We start from the raw sequence: 17,020 nt of genomic DNA, 5'->3' as shown, positions 1-17,020 counted from the left end.
GTAACACATTTAAAAGATTTCATCTTTTTCCGATTGCAAATGGGATTTGTAGACAACATTATTGCCAAATGTAAGTATGCCGAAGTATTTTTACGTTAAGAATATAAACAGTGCATAAGTGATTTATATTCTTCAGCTGACTACAAACCTCCTTGCAACCATTGTTACATGCATATATCTGTTTCAGACATTGCTACTGTATTTGGTTACCTGGTGGTCAGTCGACCTTTCCTTGACCTTGCCCATCCACGGCATCTAAACAGCTCACACAGTGAGAGACTCGAGGTTTGTGGTTATCTCCCTTAAAGTCCTTACTCTGAATTTTATCTTTTACAATAAATTCAAATTTTAAATTGTTTACCAAAGTTACATGTAATTGTCAGTTTGGAAAATGAAAAAAGTATGAAATGTTTTTATATATTCCACAACTTGGTATTGACCATTATAATCTGTTATAGGTTAAATTAAGAAATAAATCATAAAGGCATGTTCTGTAGGATTACTACAAGAGTGGTAGAATGTTAGTACGGATGGCAGAAGCTATTGGTCGAATTGTATTAGCAGGACGAGAGATGACCAGACTGGCTGGGTAAGTTTGCCCTTCACAATCGTCAGTAAACTTTGACATTATCACCATGTGAAAATCAAATGATATTATTTTCATATATGAATTTTAGCTGTATAAACTAGGTTTTTTAGGGCACTTTTGAAGTAGGAAAAAAATATAAGTTTTTTTTTTCTCATGTTTTTTTTTTTTAAATTTTACTTTATTTTAAATTGTAATGAATCTTCTGTGTTGATTTTAATGTAAACTCTGTGTTGTGTTTCAGGTTTACTGCTCGTATCACAGAATTGATCAAGGTACTGGACGACATCAGCAGGGGGCATTATGAAAGGACAATGGTGTCTGATCAGAATGGAGGTAATCAGTTAGGCCAAAAAATTTGATGTCCTGGATTCTTGGCAAACTGTGAAAATTAATTCAATTTTTTTTTAAATATCAGTCCTGTCTCTTTGTGAAATCAAATTGTTTAAAACATTGCAGATTACACATGCATGAAATAACTATAGAAATTTTTCAACTCTTTTAGGATGGGATCAGTTCATATTGGTTATAATCAGACACAGGCATGCCAATTTAACTCAGACATCTCTGGTTTGTTTACTAGTATATAATGTGTTTAATACTTTAACATGTATATGATGATTACAGGAAAAGAGAAAGTTTCCAGCAATTTCAAACCAGGTGATGGGAAAATCATCATCAAAGATTATATCATTAAGTAAGTTGTATAGAATTATTGTAATAGTAATTGTACCATCACCAATGGTTTTGATGTTAATTCAACATTTTTAGCTCACCTGAGCCAAAGGTTCAAGTGAACTTTTCTGATCGAGATTTGTCCATTGTCTGTTGTTGTCATCGTCATAAACTTTTTACTTTTTCATCTTCTTCTCAAGATCCACTGGGTCAATTTCAACCAAACTTGCCACAAAGCATTCTTAGGTAAAGGGGGTTCAAGTTTCCTCAAATGAAGGGCCACACCCTTTCAAGAGGAGATAATTCAGGAATAATGAAAATTTGGTGGCATCTTTTAAAAATCTTCCTCTCAGAAACCACTGGGCCATAAAAATTTCAAACTTATAGGAAACCTTCTTTACATAGTGTAGATTCAATTTTGTTCAAATGATGACCCACAGGGTAGGGTGGGACCACAGTGGGGGATCAAAGTTTAGCTTTGGAATAATAGGAAAAAATCTTTTAAAAATCTTCTTCTCAAGAACAGCAAAGCCATGACTAGTCATACTGATGTGGAAGCATCCTCAGATAGTTTAGATTCAAATTTGTTCAAATGATGAACCCCGGGGGGTAGACTGGGGCCACAATAGGGATCAAAGTTTTACTTAAGGTCAAGATCTAGTAAATGATTTTAGACTGCCTTTTGATGCTAGATCCATTATGACGTCATAATCAAATTAAACTTTCTTTTTCCCGTACTTTACAGCTGTGAAAGAATTATGTAGAAAATAAAGTACTTTTCTGGAATTCAATTTGAAATCATGTGAAAAGTAATCCCGAAAGCTATATTCAATTTAATATTATTTTAAAGAAGAGGTATGAACATACTAAATACCGTTTTCTGAGAGACTGTAGGCAATCTGGAATCATTTAATTTGTCTGATATGGAAAAAACTCCCATATTCATGACTGATTTTCTTAATTTTTCATTGAAAATGAAAGTTTAAGATATGATTTTTCGTCTTGTTTACCTACAAATTATGCCCCGAAACATCTTATTTGACCAAGCTATACTTATAAAGCTTCATTTAGGGAATTTATTTCTCAAATTTGAGAAATCTGCAGGCTCCTTTTATTTACTAGATCTTGACCTTAAAATTTATAAGGTGTAAACATGGTTGGGGCAGTTTATGCTTTATAAATCACAAAGCGGTTTAAAAAAAAGCATAAACTGTTCCAACACAGTTTATACTGTATAAATTGGGTAGCTTTTAAATTTATTCCTTATGATTTAATTTTCATTTATTTAGCGTAAGAAAATAAGATGATTGTCCTTAAAAATGACTTCAAATTGTACTAATTTTAAATGTAACATGAGGTGGATCGATACGTTTCTGACGCAAGTCATTGTGACATAGTTAACACAATTTATACGATATATAGTAAATTTTTTATCCAATCAAATGGTGCATTATAATCAGAATTATATTGGAGTAAATAGGAAAAAATCTTTAAAAATCTTTTTCTCAAGAACAGCAGAGCCATGATTAGTCATATTGATATGGAAGCATCCTCAGGTAGTTTAGATTCATTCAAGTTTGTTCATATGATAACCCCTGAGGATAAGGTGGGACTTCAATGGGGGATCAAAATTTTGCATAGGAATATATAAGGAAAAAACTTTAAAAATCTTCTCAAGAATAGAAAAGCTGTTTAGTCTTATTGATATTAATATGGAAGCATCCTCAGGTAGTGTAGATTCAAGTTTGTTTAAATCTTGACCCCCCCCCCCCCCCCCCAAGGGATAGGAAGTGGCCACAATGAGGGATCAAATTTTCATTAAGGAGTATATAGGGAAAAATCTTTAAAAAATCTTCTGTTCAAGAGCAGCAAAGCCATTAGTTATATTGATATGGAAGCATTTTCAGACTGTGTGAAATTCAAGTTTGCCAACCCCAACTCCCCTTTTATGTAAACTTTTCAATATGAACTTATTTGTGTTTATTTTATAGCCTATGTGCTCTGGTGAGCAATGTGGCCCATGGGCCTATTGTTTATCTTTTTTTTATCAGATTTGATAAAGTTCCACTGGTGACTCCCAATGGAGATGTTCTTCTACAGGAGATGAGTTTTGAGGTGAGCAAGATTATTTTTTTTAATTGTTTTTAATACATATAGTACATTATCTTATAAATTCATGTCTTGCCAAAAATATCAGATACATATTGATTTGTAACTGTTTTTTAATTAAGGAATGAATTTAATAGCTACCCAATTTATATGGTATAAACTGCATTAGGGCACTTTACGCTTTATAAACCGTAACACGTAAACTTCCAACCCAGTTTATACCATATAAATTGGGTAGCTTTTTAATTCATTCCTTATAATTTCATTCGTTTAGTGTAAGAAAAAAAAAGATGATTGTTCTTAAAAATGACTTCAAATCGTACAAAATTTAAATGTAACGTCAGGCAGATCAATACCTTTTTGACGCAAGTCATTGTGACATAGCAATCCAATTTATACCATATAAAGTGATTTTTTTATCCAATCAAATATCTGTTATAACCAGAATTTAATTATTATGAACTGCATTCCAGGTGAAATCTGGAGAAAATGTGCTTGTTTGTGGACCAAATGGCTGTGGCAAGAGCTCTCTATTCCGAGTTTTGGGAGAAGTAATATAAACAATCTTTAATATTATACTTTCATGTAAATTAGTTCAATCTGATTCGTCGAGAAACATTTGTTAAAAATTACTATTACCCACTGAATGATGAAGCCACACCCACCAATGTAGCAACAGTCAACATTGCTTGACAACGGGTGATATTCCAAAAAATAGTGACTGCGCAGAACTTATGCGTGCAAGGTTTACTGTTATATGTATTTGTATAAAACATTCAGTATAATATAATAAATATTGCATGTAGCTGAGTGTAACATTGAAAATTTTCACCCTTCGAAAACCATTGTCAACCTCGGCTGTGCCTCGGTTGACAATGGTTTTCTTGGGGTGAACATTTTCAATGTTACACTCAACTACATGCAATATTTATATAATGATATCAATTTTTGAAAGCCATCTTTTATTGAAGTCCAATTCAACAGCCTGGAAACATAAACATAACAAATATGAAACTCTTTCAGTTATGGCCGCTATTTGGAGGAACTTTGACAAAGCCAGAAAAGGGGAAGCTTTTTTATGTTCCACAGGTAACTGTTTAATACCTAGGTGGAATCTTACCTGGCTTAGCTAGATCAACTTGACACATTTCAAAGGAGGATTAGTAACAAATCATATATATATATATAGCTGGTTAATGTTACCTAGAACCAATTATCATTAAATTTTATGCATTCTATTCTCATGTGTGAATCTCTTTTGTCTTGTCATCATGTTGTTGATCATGTCAAATTTCAAACACAGTGTTGCTCCATAGATAATACAAACATTTGAAATTCTTTATAGTAAAGTAATGCTTAATGTATTAAATTGACCTTATATACATGTATATATAAGGTACATGGGTAATATGACGTATTTTTAGCGGCCGTATATGACAGTGGGCACACTGAGGGATCAGGTCATCTATCCGGATTCGCATGAGGAACAAATCAAGAAGGGAACTAAAGACTCCGATCTCCTGGAAATACTCAACAAGGTCAAATCATTCTGGTTGGTCTGAGAAGTCTTTTTGATTCTCTTGTATTATTATTGTGGTTATTTTAAAACAATATTTGTTTCTGTTGACAGGTCCAGTTGGGATACATTCTAGAGAGAGAAGGGGGATGGAACTCTGTACAGGTAATGAGGGGAGGCTACTCAGTTCAGAAACTCATGTGTTGTAATATTAGATTCATGTTATGGCAATTTTTTTTTTTTAAGGATTGGATGGATGTCCTCAGTGGAGGAGAAAAACAACGAATTGCTGTAAGTACAAAGGGTGTCTGGTAAATGTTTTGCATTTGTATTTTTGCTACAATTCTGAAAACTGCAGCAGGAAAATTTTATTTTTTATCCCTATTAAAGCGTACATATCAAAATAAGTGATACTCATGTATATTGGTAGAAATTTCATCAAGATAGAATCAAGAAAGATTCAAAACTAGATGAATTCTTAGATGAGGACAGACATTTTTTTCCACTAGTAGCAGAAAAATTCCAATCTTAAATAGCATTATGTAATACCTGGTAGTTGTTTTATGTTTTCAGATGGCTCGACTGTTTTATCACCGCCCTCAGTTTGCCATTTTGGATGAGTGTACGAGTGCCGTCAGTGTAGATGTAGAAGGATATATGTACCAGTACTGTAAAGAGGTAACAGATATACAGAATTTTGTCTCAAACTGCTTCAGTCAAATGTGTTTTAATGTTTCAGATTTTAAAGCATGCAGCAGATTACTAACTTATCTAAGCTGAGGATCTTGAGAATTTTTGTTATACAGTTTGTCTTTTCAGGTCACTTGAGTCACTCTGATGACCTATTGCCATCTGTTTTCATCCATTATCGTGCGTCCTGTGTTAACATTTGAACATTTTCAGCTTCTTCTCTGAAGCTGCTGAACCAATTTCAGCCAATTTTAGCAGTTGGGATCTATGGGTAAAGAGGAACAAAAATTGTGAATTTCATGATCCCTGCCCTGTAGCAACCTCTAATGATAAAACGCCGCTTAATGATACAAATATCATTAAGCGTTGCAATTGCAACGCTTAATGCCATAAATTATTGCATTAATAGCTGACATTCTCAACCGCTAATGCTAAATCGCCGCTTAATGATAGAATTATATCATTAAGGTCAGACGATACGTTCCTCAAATATCTGTTTTGTATATCTTTGTATTGTGTGGAAAATATTCAAAATTTTAATTACCTTCTGATTTCTAAACTGGTTTCTAATTGTCTTTAAAAAATTGAAACACTTAAAAATGTGTTATTGACTAATTAAGTTTGTTCCAAAGGGATTTCATAGGAAACAACATCCTCCTGTATCTTGCACAAATGCCTGGTAAGGTACCTCAATTTTTTGCGAGTAAACATATTAAAGTAGCAATACTTCAAAGTCGAAATCTTAGAAAAAATTATATATTATTGAGGAACGTATCGTCTGTCCTTAAGCGTCACAAATGCAGAGCAACACTGACGCTTAATGAAACAAGCAAATATCGACATAATCGACGACTAATGATACACACTAGTGTATCATTAAGCGTTGCAGTTGCAACCTTTAATGATATAAAATTTAGAAATGGCTTGCAATATCTAAGAGAAACACACATCCACCTTCCTGAACAATGAGATATCACTTACCAAAACATTTATATATGCCCTTGTGCTATATAAATGGTAATTATTGGAGTTTTACTATGTTTTCTAGCTAGTCAAGGGAACTTCTTTAAGCTCCGGATGTTTAAAAGACAGACAGTCAGATAGCTGAGAGAAAGAGATACAAATTAACGAGATAAAGAAAATGATATTCAAATCCTTTTAAAAGAACCAATTCTTTTTTACTGAAAATACAGAAACAAGCAAATTCCTTTTAATTTGATACAACGGTTTGAATAGTCAACCTAAAATGTATATTATATATTTGAATATTTTTTATCGAAACTTTGTATTTTAGATTTGATACAGCTTAACACATGTCACTGTTAACGTTTCTGATATTCATATCGAGAAATAAATTTATAATTTTCACTATTGTATTTTTAATCTGCTCCATTTCTCCAAATTTGGAAAAAGAAAGACATCAATATTGACAACTTATGTTTAAGGATACATAACACAAAAAAATACAATGTAATACATTGAATAATATATATTGTTTTGAGATAATGTTGTGCAAGAGGAAATATTTGCGAAACAATGTAAATATTGAAGAATACAGTGTATAAATTCCACTTTTTCTGGGACTAAAAATAATGGACCCGAAGCGAAATTAATAATCCTAATCCTATAAAATAAATGTATTCTTTGTCCATTTCATACTCCGTGTGTGTGGTACGCATTGTAATCTTTTATTGTGTGTCATACCAATCCATCCTTATGCTAATTTTCACTATTGTATTTTTAATCTGCTCCATTTCTCCAAATTTGGAAAAAGAAAGACATCAATATTGACAACTTATGTTTAAGGATACATAACACAAAAAAATACAATGTAATACATTGAATAATATATATTGTTTTGAGATAATGTTGTGCAAGAGGAAATATTTGCGAAACAATGTAAATATTGAAGAATACAGTGTATAAATTCCACTTTTTCTGGGACTAAAAATAATGGACCCGAAGCGAAATTAATAATCCTAATCCTATAAAATAAATGTATTCTTTGTCCATTTCATACTCCGTGTGTGTGGTACGCATTGTAATCTTTTATTGTGTGTCATACCAATCCATCCTTATGCTAACTGTTACATGTTACTTTTAAATGTTTCATCATTATCATCAGTGGTGGATCTAAGAATGGACTAATAAATAATAAAGATGATTATAAAGATTTCAGTTTGCTTTACTTTAAGTCTTGGTTACAACTATTAAGAGATTTACATGATTTATAGCCAGTGTTTGCAGGCTGAGTGAAAATATTTCTTTTTGTCATAAATCAATGACATCAACAGATTTAAAATGGTCGGTTTTTAAACCAGATATCTTCTAGTTCATACCAATCATTATCAGTCGCCTGAAGACATATCCATGCGTGATGCCAATCAGAGGAGGCAATTATTCTTTTGATCTCTAAAACCAGTCCACTAGACGAACCCGCAAGTCTCATGAGTCTTCTAACACTTATGGTTGATGGTATATTTTTTAAAAGACTTGGTGAAATATATACTCTTGGGCCTGGTTTAGCATCAATGATTGAACGAAACAATCCATTAACGTTCCTGATACGAAACCTAGAATTGGGATCCATTTCCAAAACGAATTGAAATATTTTACTCCAAATTTCCCGAGGTAGGCACAATGACTTATCTCTTTCAGGACAATTGCAATAAGGAGGCGTGTTTTTTTGCAACTTCTTGACAGGACTGCTACAGTTGTTAAGCGTGTCCTCGTTTAGCTTGTCATTAGGATTAAAACAGGTGGGAGGTGTTTTGCCGCCAATATTGTCGACTAGACCGCTGCTGTTTAGAGGTAAGTCTTCTGCTAACACGTCGACAGGAATGTTACAGTTGGGATGCTTGTCTTCTTGCAACTCATCCACAGGACGGCTACAGTTGGTAGGTTTGCCTTCATCCAAATTGTCGACTTGAATACTAAAGGTTGGAGACATATCCTCGTCGAAGTCGTCGATAGATATGCTACAGTTAAAAGCCGTGTCTTCTTCCAACACGTCCACAGGAATTCTACAGTGTAATGGTGTGTCTTCTTGCAACCCATAAACAGGACTGTTACGGCTGGGAGGCGAATCTTCCTCCAAGTTGTTGACAGGTGAAAAGTCTCGAGACGTCTCATCAAAAGATTCAATATTTTGCAAAATATGACACTGTGTCATGATGTACCCTAATGCTTACGTAATGCTCCCCCTGTCCTTCGGGGAAATATCCCAGACAGAGCAATGTCAGGTTTGAATCATATTTTCCGTCATTGGATATTATTCTACAATGATTCAAACCATCTGATGAAACAATTAAGAACTGTAAATTGAGCTCTCGAGCCAATGCTTGCAAAGTTAGGTTATCTCCATACTCCCCATCGTTTGACATATTTCTAATATATTCTGAAAAGCTATGGCAAACATAAGATTTATAGAATTCTTCGTTTTTCTTTAAATGATTCACAGCCTTTTTTCTAATGATGGAAGCTGTGGTGTAAATGCCAGTCATGGATAACTGGTGAACAACTGCTTCAAATTGGCAGTTACCATCACCAGGAGGGTCAAACAAAACGTTGACAGATTTATTTTTAATCAAATCAAGAGCTTTCAGTCTGTCTCTATGTGACAAAGGAATGAGATATTTCTTCTTGTGTTTCTTGTTTCTTGTATTTATTTGCCTTAATGTTTCCTGTTGCAACGTCTCACTTGTGATATTCTCTACACCAATCCATTCTTTTTTAACGGAGTTACATTTTGGTTCACGAAACTTAACGAGATATTCATGAGTTTTAATTCTTCTGTCCAATATTCTACCAGGTAAAATATATCTGCGTCTTGGTATTCTGGATTTGAATGTGGGAAATCGGATCAGAACTTTCTCACCAACCTGATAAGTGGATGGTGTAGACTCCTTCAATCTGTATCGCTGCAATCTATTTGCACATCTCGCTGTGGATTTTCTCACACGTTGTTTCACGTGTGGTAGGTTGTGGGTAGGTTTGTGTTTTTCAGGTTGTCGTCCAAAGTAAACTTCAAATGGAGTCTGGTAACTCAGAACTTCCTTTGCAGTTGTATTAATTGAATGAACGACTTTTGGCAGATCTGATGCCCAGTTCAAACCCGTTTTTGAGACGCGCATAAAATTAAGCTTCTTTTTCAATGTTCTGTGAGATCTTTCACATTTACCCTGGGACTCTGGGTGGTACGGCCGACTTGTTACTTTCCTGACTCCTTTTCTTGATAACATTAACTCAAAACACCCTTTAAACTCTGTGCCATTATCACACTGAATTACCTTTGGCGTACCATATTCCATAAATATGTCTTGCATTGTTCTACTCACATGTTTGCTGGACTTGCTTTGCAAAGGACGGCATATCAAAAAGCGAGAAAAGACATCAATTACAGATAAAATGTATTGATAAATTTGCCCGCGGTATTGAACTGGTTCTGATCTCATACTTATAACATCAACTTGCCATCGTTCGCCAACATCTTTTGCAATTATTGACTTAAGAGGGGGCTTGTTGGTGAACCTAGCATATTGGAGGGCATATTCTTTGCTTTTAGCCAGTTCTTTTTTTATGCGCTTTTCACTTATTCCAGTGTATTTTTTTTGTATTCGGTAATTTAGTGCCCGTGCTCCACTTCCTTGAACATTACTAAATTTGTTCTTCACAATAGCTGACAAATCATCTTTTAATAGGACTCTCTTGTCTCTAAAGTATAGAGCGCCTTTTTTCACAGAGAAGTCGGATTTAGCACGATAGAATTGAAGTACTGCCCTTTTCTGTTCTTTAGACCGCTGTTTAACTGGCACATTAAAGGATCTGTTTATCAATGATAGTAATGTATCATATCTTTCTCTTGTAAATGGACGAATAGACCGAGTCTTTTTTGCTTGTGTCTTGTCCATATCATGTGTTTGAAGAGTTCTGTCAAATCAAACAAAAATCAAACACTGATAAATATTTAAAATTCTGATACAAACAAATATAAAAAACGCAAATATCAGAGCAAGGAGGAAATACATGGCTTGAAAAAGGGGTGATACATTCACTATCATGGCAATTCATGTTCATAATTTAATATATAATATGATCACAATAAATACAATACGACAAATAAAAGAATTTTACCTCTACTCGTCTGTTATTACTTATCAATATATATAAAATGAATATAATAAAACTGTCTAGTTCACCGATGAGATACTACTTCCCTCGTCTGAGGTCTACTCCCTGAAAAATTAAAGCTACTCCCTGGAACTACTCCCTCATTAATATTCATAAATAATTTAAACCAATTAAAATGCTCAGTTGGCGGAGCATTTAAGTTGTCTGTGACGTAATGTTATTAGCAAAGTAACTATGACGTCAAAACATTTCGCATGCATTGCCAAATCATACAAATTACTTAAGCATTTATTTATTTATTTAGGCATTGAGTCATTATTTTTTGAAAGATGCATTCTCATAACTGCAACTGTGATCGCAAAGGAATTGAGACACGCGCTAACGCGCGCTATGAAGATTTGTTTGCACCCATCGTTGCAGTTATGAGACTACATCTTTTTAAAAAAAAATAATGATTCAGTGCTTATATTAACTTTTTCTTACACCTTTCCTTGACTACAAATCTGATTTATATTTTAAAATTCCCGTATTATCCTTCAAGTAAATTACAATTAATGGAAGAGCAATTGCAACAGCTTCTGTTCAATGTGAGCGTGATTTTTGATTTTCGCTTATGACTTTAATTGCACTTGCACGGCGTTCAACGTTTGTGAAATCAAATAAAATGCATATTCTAACCTTTTGACCCCCCAGTCTGTGTTACATGGTGTTTTGAATGCCGTCGCTTTCTACACACTTTATGAACAAAACAACGTGGAATGTACATATAGCAAAATGATGAGCACGGCAAATCTCAAAATATCTGTGAATATACAATTATGGACTCTTTCGATGGTGAATATGGTTTGTTATTCACCAGAAAAATATCAATATTGATCGAGGCGAAGCCGAGGTCAATATTGATATTTTTCTGGTGAATAACAAACCATATTCACCATCGAAAGAGTCCATAATTGTTTTATTATATAGTCAGAATTTGAATGAAGAAGACACTGAAGGCTGCCTGACGATTCCATTTTCATTAACGAATTTCTGTCGTAGAAAAATAATCAAATGTCCAGATTACAACCTATATCTTCTGTGTTTTCCTTTCGCTGTGTGTAAGACATCGATATCGAAATTTTGAAAAAAAATAATCCTGCCATTGACTTGCAAAACAATTTTTCCTGCTCAAATATCCAGCTAGCTCCGACCGTTGCAACCATTGTGCTCAACGTTGTTTGAGGCATTAATTGTGACGTCACAATGCCACTGCACGCGCACTGACCCTCCGGTGAATATGTAGTGTTATGAACTGTTTGCGTTTGTATAGATTATATGGAGGCTATTTATAGACTATATAATAATTCAAATTATTATAGTCTATGGCAATAGTCTTGCTTTTGGGGAATTGGAATCTTGCTCAGTATCTCGATTAAATACTTTAACTTTTTTATTGTACCGATACAAAAGTTAGACCATATCGAAACCCGTAACTGCAATTCTATTTTTTACGAAGAGCAGTTATAAGGTGCAAAATTGAAATCCTTGGGCCCGTTTTACAAAAGAACTTATGACTAAGACCCAAACTTAATTCTGTTTATTACTTTCTAATTTACATTATATTGAAAATGGTTTTTATCTTTTTGAAAGGAATGTAGTAAGATTTTTTATGGTAGCAATTTTAACCAGAATCATTATTTATGCAAAATTTTATAATCAACTAAACATTTTTTGGTCTTACTCGTAAGTTCTTTTTGTAAAACGGGTCCCTGATTACTCAAAATTTAAAATAAATAAATAAATTCAATAAAAGGTCTTTTCATTTGAATCAATCGTCTATAATACTCATGTATCTGCAAGCAACTTTGTTCATTTTATAAACAATTTACTCTGTGACAAAGTCACGTGATCTGTCTAGATCTCAGTGCACATTAGTTTTCCATGTTGACGTCACAATTAACAATACGTCACAATAACAATTGACATCACAGTTCCCGTATGAATTAGGCCCCGCCTCCTTATATGCTATGTATTGACAGAGCTGCGTTATGAAAATTCATCATTTTATTTGGAAGACATGGGAATTTTTCATACCATTAAAAGAATTTGCTGGGTGTTAGGAATAGGTGTTTATCAGTTCATCAAAATGATACACCTTTTTGCAGGGAATCATTTTTTATAGTGTTTTTCAGGAATTCAGCAAAATATATCGATTAATAATTATATATAGTGAAAAATCAGTAGAGGTATAATAATTTATTTTAAAACATGTTATTATTTATCTAGGTATTGATGCATGAGATATTTAGCAAAATGTATTTGTTCATTTGAATGCCTTTATAGATACTAAAAATGTATGGTTCCATAAATCTCCTTAGACTGTTTCGGTATAATAAAACAGTAATGGAATGGGTACTCGGGAAATAGCAATTTTATGCTTCCCTTCGGCACCAAACAGGAAGGTATGCTTCGCCGCTTCGGGAAAAAGGTTCCTTCCTCAGGGAACCATAAATTTGCTATTTCCCTCATACCCATTCCATAATTGTATAATATCAACAAGCATATTTTTAAACAGCGCTTGCGCCAGAGCGCTAGCGATAAAAACAGTCATTTTTTATGCTAGCGTTCTAGAGCATGGCCATTCGCCTGGTTTTACTGGAATACGCATGTCCTAATTAATGGTTTGGCATTCTGGGAAAAAGCTATAACATGTCAATTTTGAATTCACATGTAAAGAAAATTATCTATAAAACTTATATGATGTTTGAATTGATACCTGCCCCCCCCCCACCTCTGGCCCCCAGTGCAGCGCAACATGTCTTCCTATTATACTTTACTAATTAATCGATTCAGTTCCCATCGACCAAGACTATTTCCCTAAGCATCGCCTCAGGAAATAGTCCTGGTCTTAAGGAACTGAAATCTTACTATCTCACTCAAAGATATACTTTAACCGTATAATAATCTGTATTTCACAAATTTTTCGACTTTAACATTAAAAAACATTTATTTTATATAGTCATGTTTAGAAAAGAAGAAGTTACCTGCAGGTTTTTATGCAATGTTTCAATCTCTTAAGTTAACTGTAGGGCGGCCGTGTAATATGCTTTATGTGTTCCTACAGACCACGACTACTGTACAATGGTGGTGCATACATGTGCATTTTTAGCTCTACTGGTCAGAGACCAGAAGAGCTTATGCGATAGTAAGGTGTCCGTCGTCCGTCCGTCTGTCTGTCTGTCTGTCTGTCTGTCTGTCCGTCTGTCTGTAAACAATTTTTCAAAACGCTACTCCTCCTACAGTTTTGGTCCGATTTCAATATAACTTGGCACACAAGTAGAATACACTAAGATACATAATTTAGTGCATCGGTTTTTGATTTCGATGGACGGTGTTGCCATGGTAACTAAAAATAGAAATTTCTGTGAAATTCCTTTAAAACGTCACTCCTCCTACAGTTTTGGTCTGATTCCAATATAACTTGGCACACAAGTAGAATACACTAAGATACATAATTTAGTACATCGGTTTTTGATTTCGATGGACGGTGTTGCCATGGTTACTAAAAATAGAAATTTCTGTGAAATTCCTTTAAAACGCTACTCCTCCTACAGTTTTGGTCTTATTTCAATATAACTTGGCACACAAGTAGACTATACTAAGATACATAATTTAGTGCATCGGTTTTTAATTTCGATGGACGGTGTTGCCATGGTTACTAAAAATAGAATTTTCTGTGAAATTCCTTTAAAACGTTACTCCTCCTACAGTTTTGGTCTGATTTCAATATAACTTGGCACACAAGTAGACTACACTAAGATACATAATTCAGTGCATCGGTTTTTGATTTCGATGGACGGTGTTGCCATGGTAACTAAAAATAGAAATTTCTGTGAAATTCCTTTAAAACGTTACTCCTCCTACAATTTTGGTCCGATTTCAATATAACTTGGCACACAAGTAGACTACACTAAGATACATAATTTAGTGCATCGGTTTTTGATTTCAATGGACGGTGTTGCCATGGTTACTAAAAATAGAAATTTTTGTAAAATTCCTTTAAAACGCTACTCCTCCTACAGTTTTGGTCTGATTTCAATATAACTTGGCACACAAGTAGACTACACTAAGATACATAATTCAGTGCATCAGTTTTTAATTTCGATGGACGGTGTTGCCATGGTTACTAAAAATAGAAATTTCTGTGAAATTCCTTTAAAACGCTACTCCTCCTACAGTTTTGGTCTGATTCCAATATAACTTGGCACACAAGTAGACTACACTAAGATACATAAATTAGTGCATCGGTTTTTGGTTTCGATGGACGGTGTTGCCATGGTTACTAAAAATAGAAATTTCTGTGAAATTCCTTTAAAACGTTACTCCTCCTACAGTTTTGGTCTGATTTCAGTATAACTTGGCACACAAGTAGACTACACTAAGATACATAATTCAGTGCATCGGTTTTTGATTTCGATGAACGGTGTTGCCATGGTTACTAAAAATAGAAAATTTTGTGAAATTCCTTTAAATCGTTACTCCTCCTACAGTTTTGGTTCGATTTCAATATAACTTGGCACACAAGTAGACTACACTAAGACAAATAATTTAATACATCGGTTTTTGATTTCGATGGACGGTGTTGCCATGGTTACTAAAATTAGAAATTCCTGTGAAATTCCTTTAAAACGCTACTCCTCCTACAGTTTTGGTCTTATTTCAATATAACTTGGCACACAAGTAGACTACACTAAGATACATAATTTAGTGCATCGGTTTTTGATTTTGATGGACGGTGTTGCCATGGTTACTAAAAATAGAAATTTTTGTGAAATTCCCATAAAACGTTACTCCTCCTACAATTTTGGTCTGATTTCAATCTAATTGGGCACACAGATAGAATACACTATGATACATAATATGTATTTCTGTTTTTTTTATTTCGGTGAATGGTGTTGTCATGGTTACTAAAAATAGAAATTTCCGTGAAATACTTTCAAAACGTTAACCCCCCTTACAGTTTTCATTTGATTTCAATATAACTTGGCACAGAAGTAGACTACATTAAGATACATAATTCTATTTATTGTTGCATGTTGCAAAGTTTCAAATCCAAGTGCTACTTTTCTTTTGTTATACGTACAGACCAGTAGAGCTACAGTCTCATCAGAGACTTCTGGTTTGTTAATTTGTTCCAGTCATTATTCGATGTCAAATTTGTACGGGGAGGGAGTTCGACTGTATTTCAACGTCCATAAATTCAGAAAGTTTTATCTTCAAAACGCTAAAACCGATTTTTTGCTTGAATATCTGCATAGAATGCATAATGATCAATTAGTTCACAACAAAGCCCTGAAACAAAATTGTAACACCCCTAATACAATTAAAAAGCACTATGAAAAATGCGGGAATAACTCATGTCATTTGAAATAATATACTTTGGTTGAAATCAATCTTAAAAGAAAATATTGTTAAAATCTCAAGATGAAGGAATTTCAGAACAGAGAGAAATAATTTAACCCCCTCCCCCGGGGCCAAAGTTTAAAAAAAAAAGCATGTCCGCGCTATTTGACGTCAGCCGTGAAAAAAACTGTCTAAATTTCAGTTTGTCGTCCAATGTAACATCACCGACTTTCTCGTCAAAATTCAAAAAAAAAAAAAAAAAAAAAAAAAAAAAAATGCCGATCAGACTACGCTGTAGTTTAATGGAAGTGTTCAATTTTAGGAGAAGTAATGAGACGAAGTGTGTATGTGTCGGGATGGGGTTGGGGTGGGGGTTATTATTTAAAATGTTATCTTCGAAATATTTTATATAGTGTTGGTTAAGTTAAATATTTCTTTAAGGTCTTGGGGAAGATTAGGGATTTTTTTATTCTCCTTTTTTGGAGGCCCTCCCCCTTACTTTATAAATTTTGCCACAGACTTGCCTTATATGCAACCTAGGTAATTTTTTTTTATCATCCAAATTTACATGTGCTACCCAGGGTCCTAAAGTAAGTATTTCCATGCGAGGTATTGTTTATTGATATCGATAAAAAAATGAAAATTAAATAAATGTCATTGCAATAAGAACTCTAACTCGTGCTTATTTTTGCCAACTAGACATCACACAGAAAATGTTCAAACACTTCTGTGTTTCTTTATTTACTTGCATTTGTGCTACTTTATATGTATTGAATCAGATGAGCTAGTGACCAAGGGGAATCGATCTAGGATCTAATGTGGCGCCGAGAATGGCACGCCTTATATACCGAAAGTCCAAGCATATCAAAGAATTGTACTATAATGAATTCGAAATAATTAGAAACAATTATTTCTTATATTATTCAAAC

General features: G+C 33.9%; 1 protein-coding gene across 1 annotated transcript in view; it reads left to right on the top strand.

The window, feature by feature from the left end:
* Window positions 1–17,020, top strand: part of LOC133199581 (ATP-binding cassette sub-family D member 3-like) — a 36,860-nt gene that overhangs the window by 14,442 nt on the left and 5,398 nt on the right. The window contains exons 14-25 of the mRNA XM_061335398.1: window positions 1–70; window positions 188–285; window positions 498–589; window positions 831–922; window positions 1,214–1,283; window positions 3,313–3,376; window positions 3,844–3,921; window positions 4,394–4,459; window positions 4,795–4,908; window positions 5,001–5,051; window positions 5,133–5,177; window positions 5,460–5,564. Coding sequence (XP_061191382.1) covers window positions 1–70; window positions 188–285; window positions 498–589; window positions 831–922; window positions 1,214–1,283; window positions 3,313–3,376; window positions 3,844–3,921; window positions 4,394–4,459; window positions 4,795–4,908; window positions 5,001–5,051; window positions 5,133–5,177; window positions 5,460–5,564 — 945 coding nt within the window. The remainder of the gene's footprint in view (window positions 71–187; window positions 286–497; window positions 590–830; window positions 923–1,213; window positions 1,284–3,312; window positions 3,377–3,843; window positions 3,922–4,393; window positions 4,460–4,794; window positions 4,909–5,000; window positions 5,052–5,132; window positions 5,178–5,459; window positions 5,565–17,020) is intronic.

This window comes from Saccostrea echinata, unplaced genomic scaffold (assembly GCF_033153115.1).
Source record: "Saccostrea echinata isolate AGI-Se365-2 ecotype Australia unplaced genomic scaffold, CSIRO_AGI_Sech_v1 ptg000034l, whole genome shotgun sequence".
Taxonomy (NCBI): domain Eukaryota; kingdom Metazoa; phylum Mollusca; class Bivalvia; order Ostreida; family Ostreidae; genus Saccostrea; species Saccostrea echinata.
The sequence above is the reverse complement of the archived record's forward strand: the minus strand, read 5'-3'. Positions and strand labels throughout refer to the sequence as shown.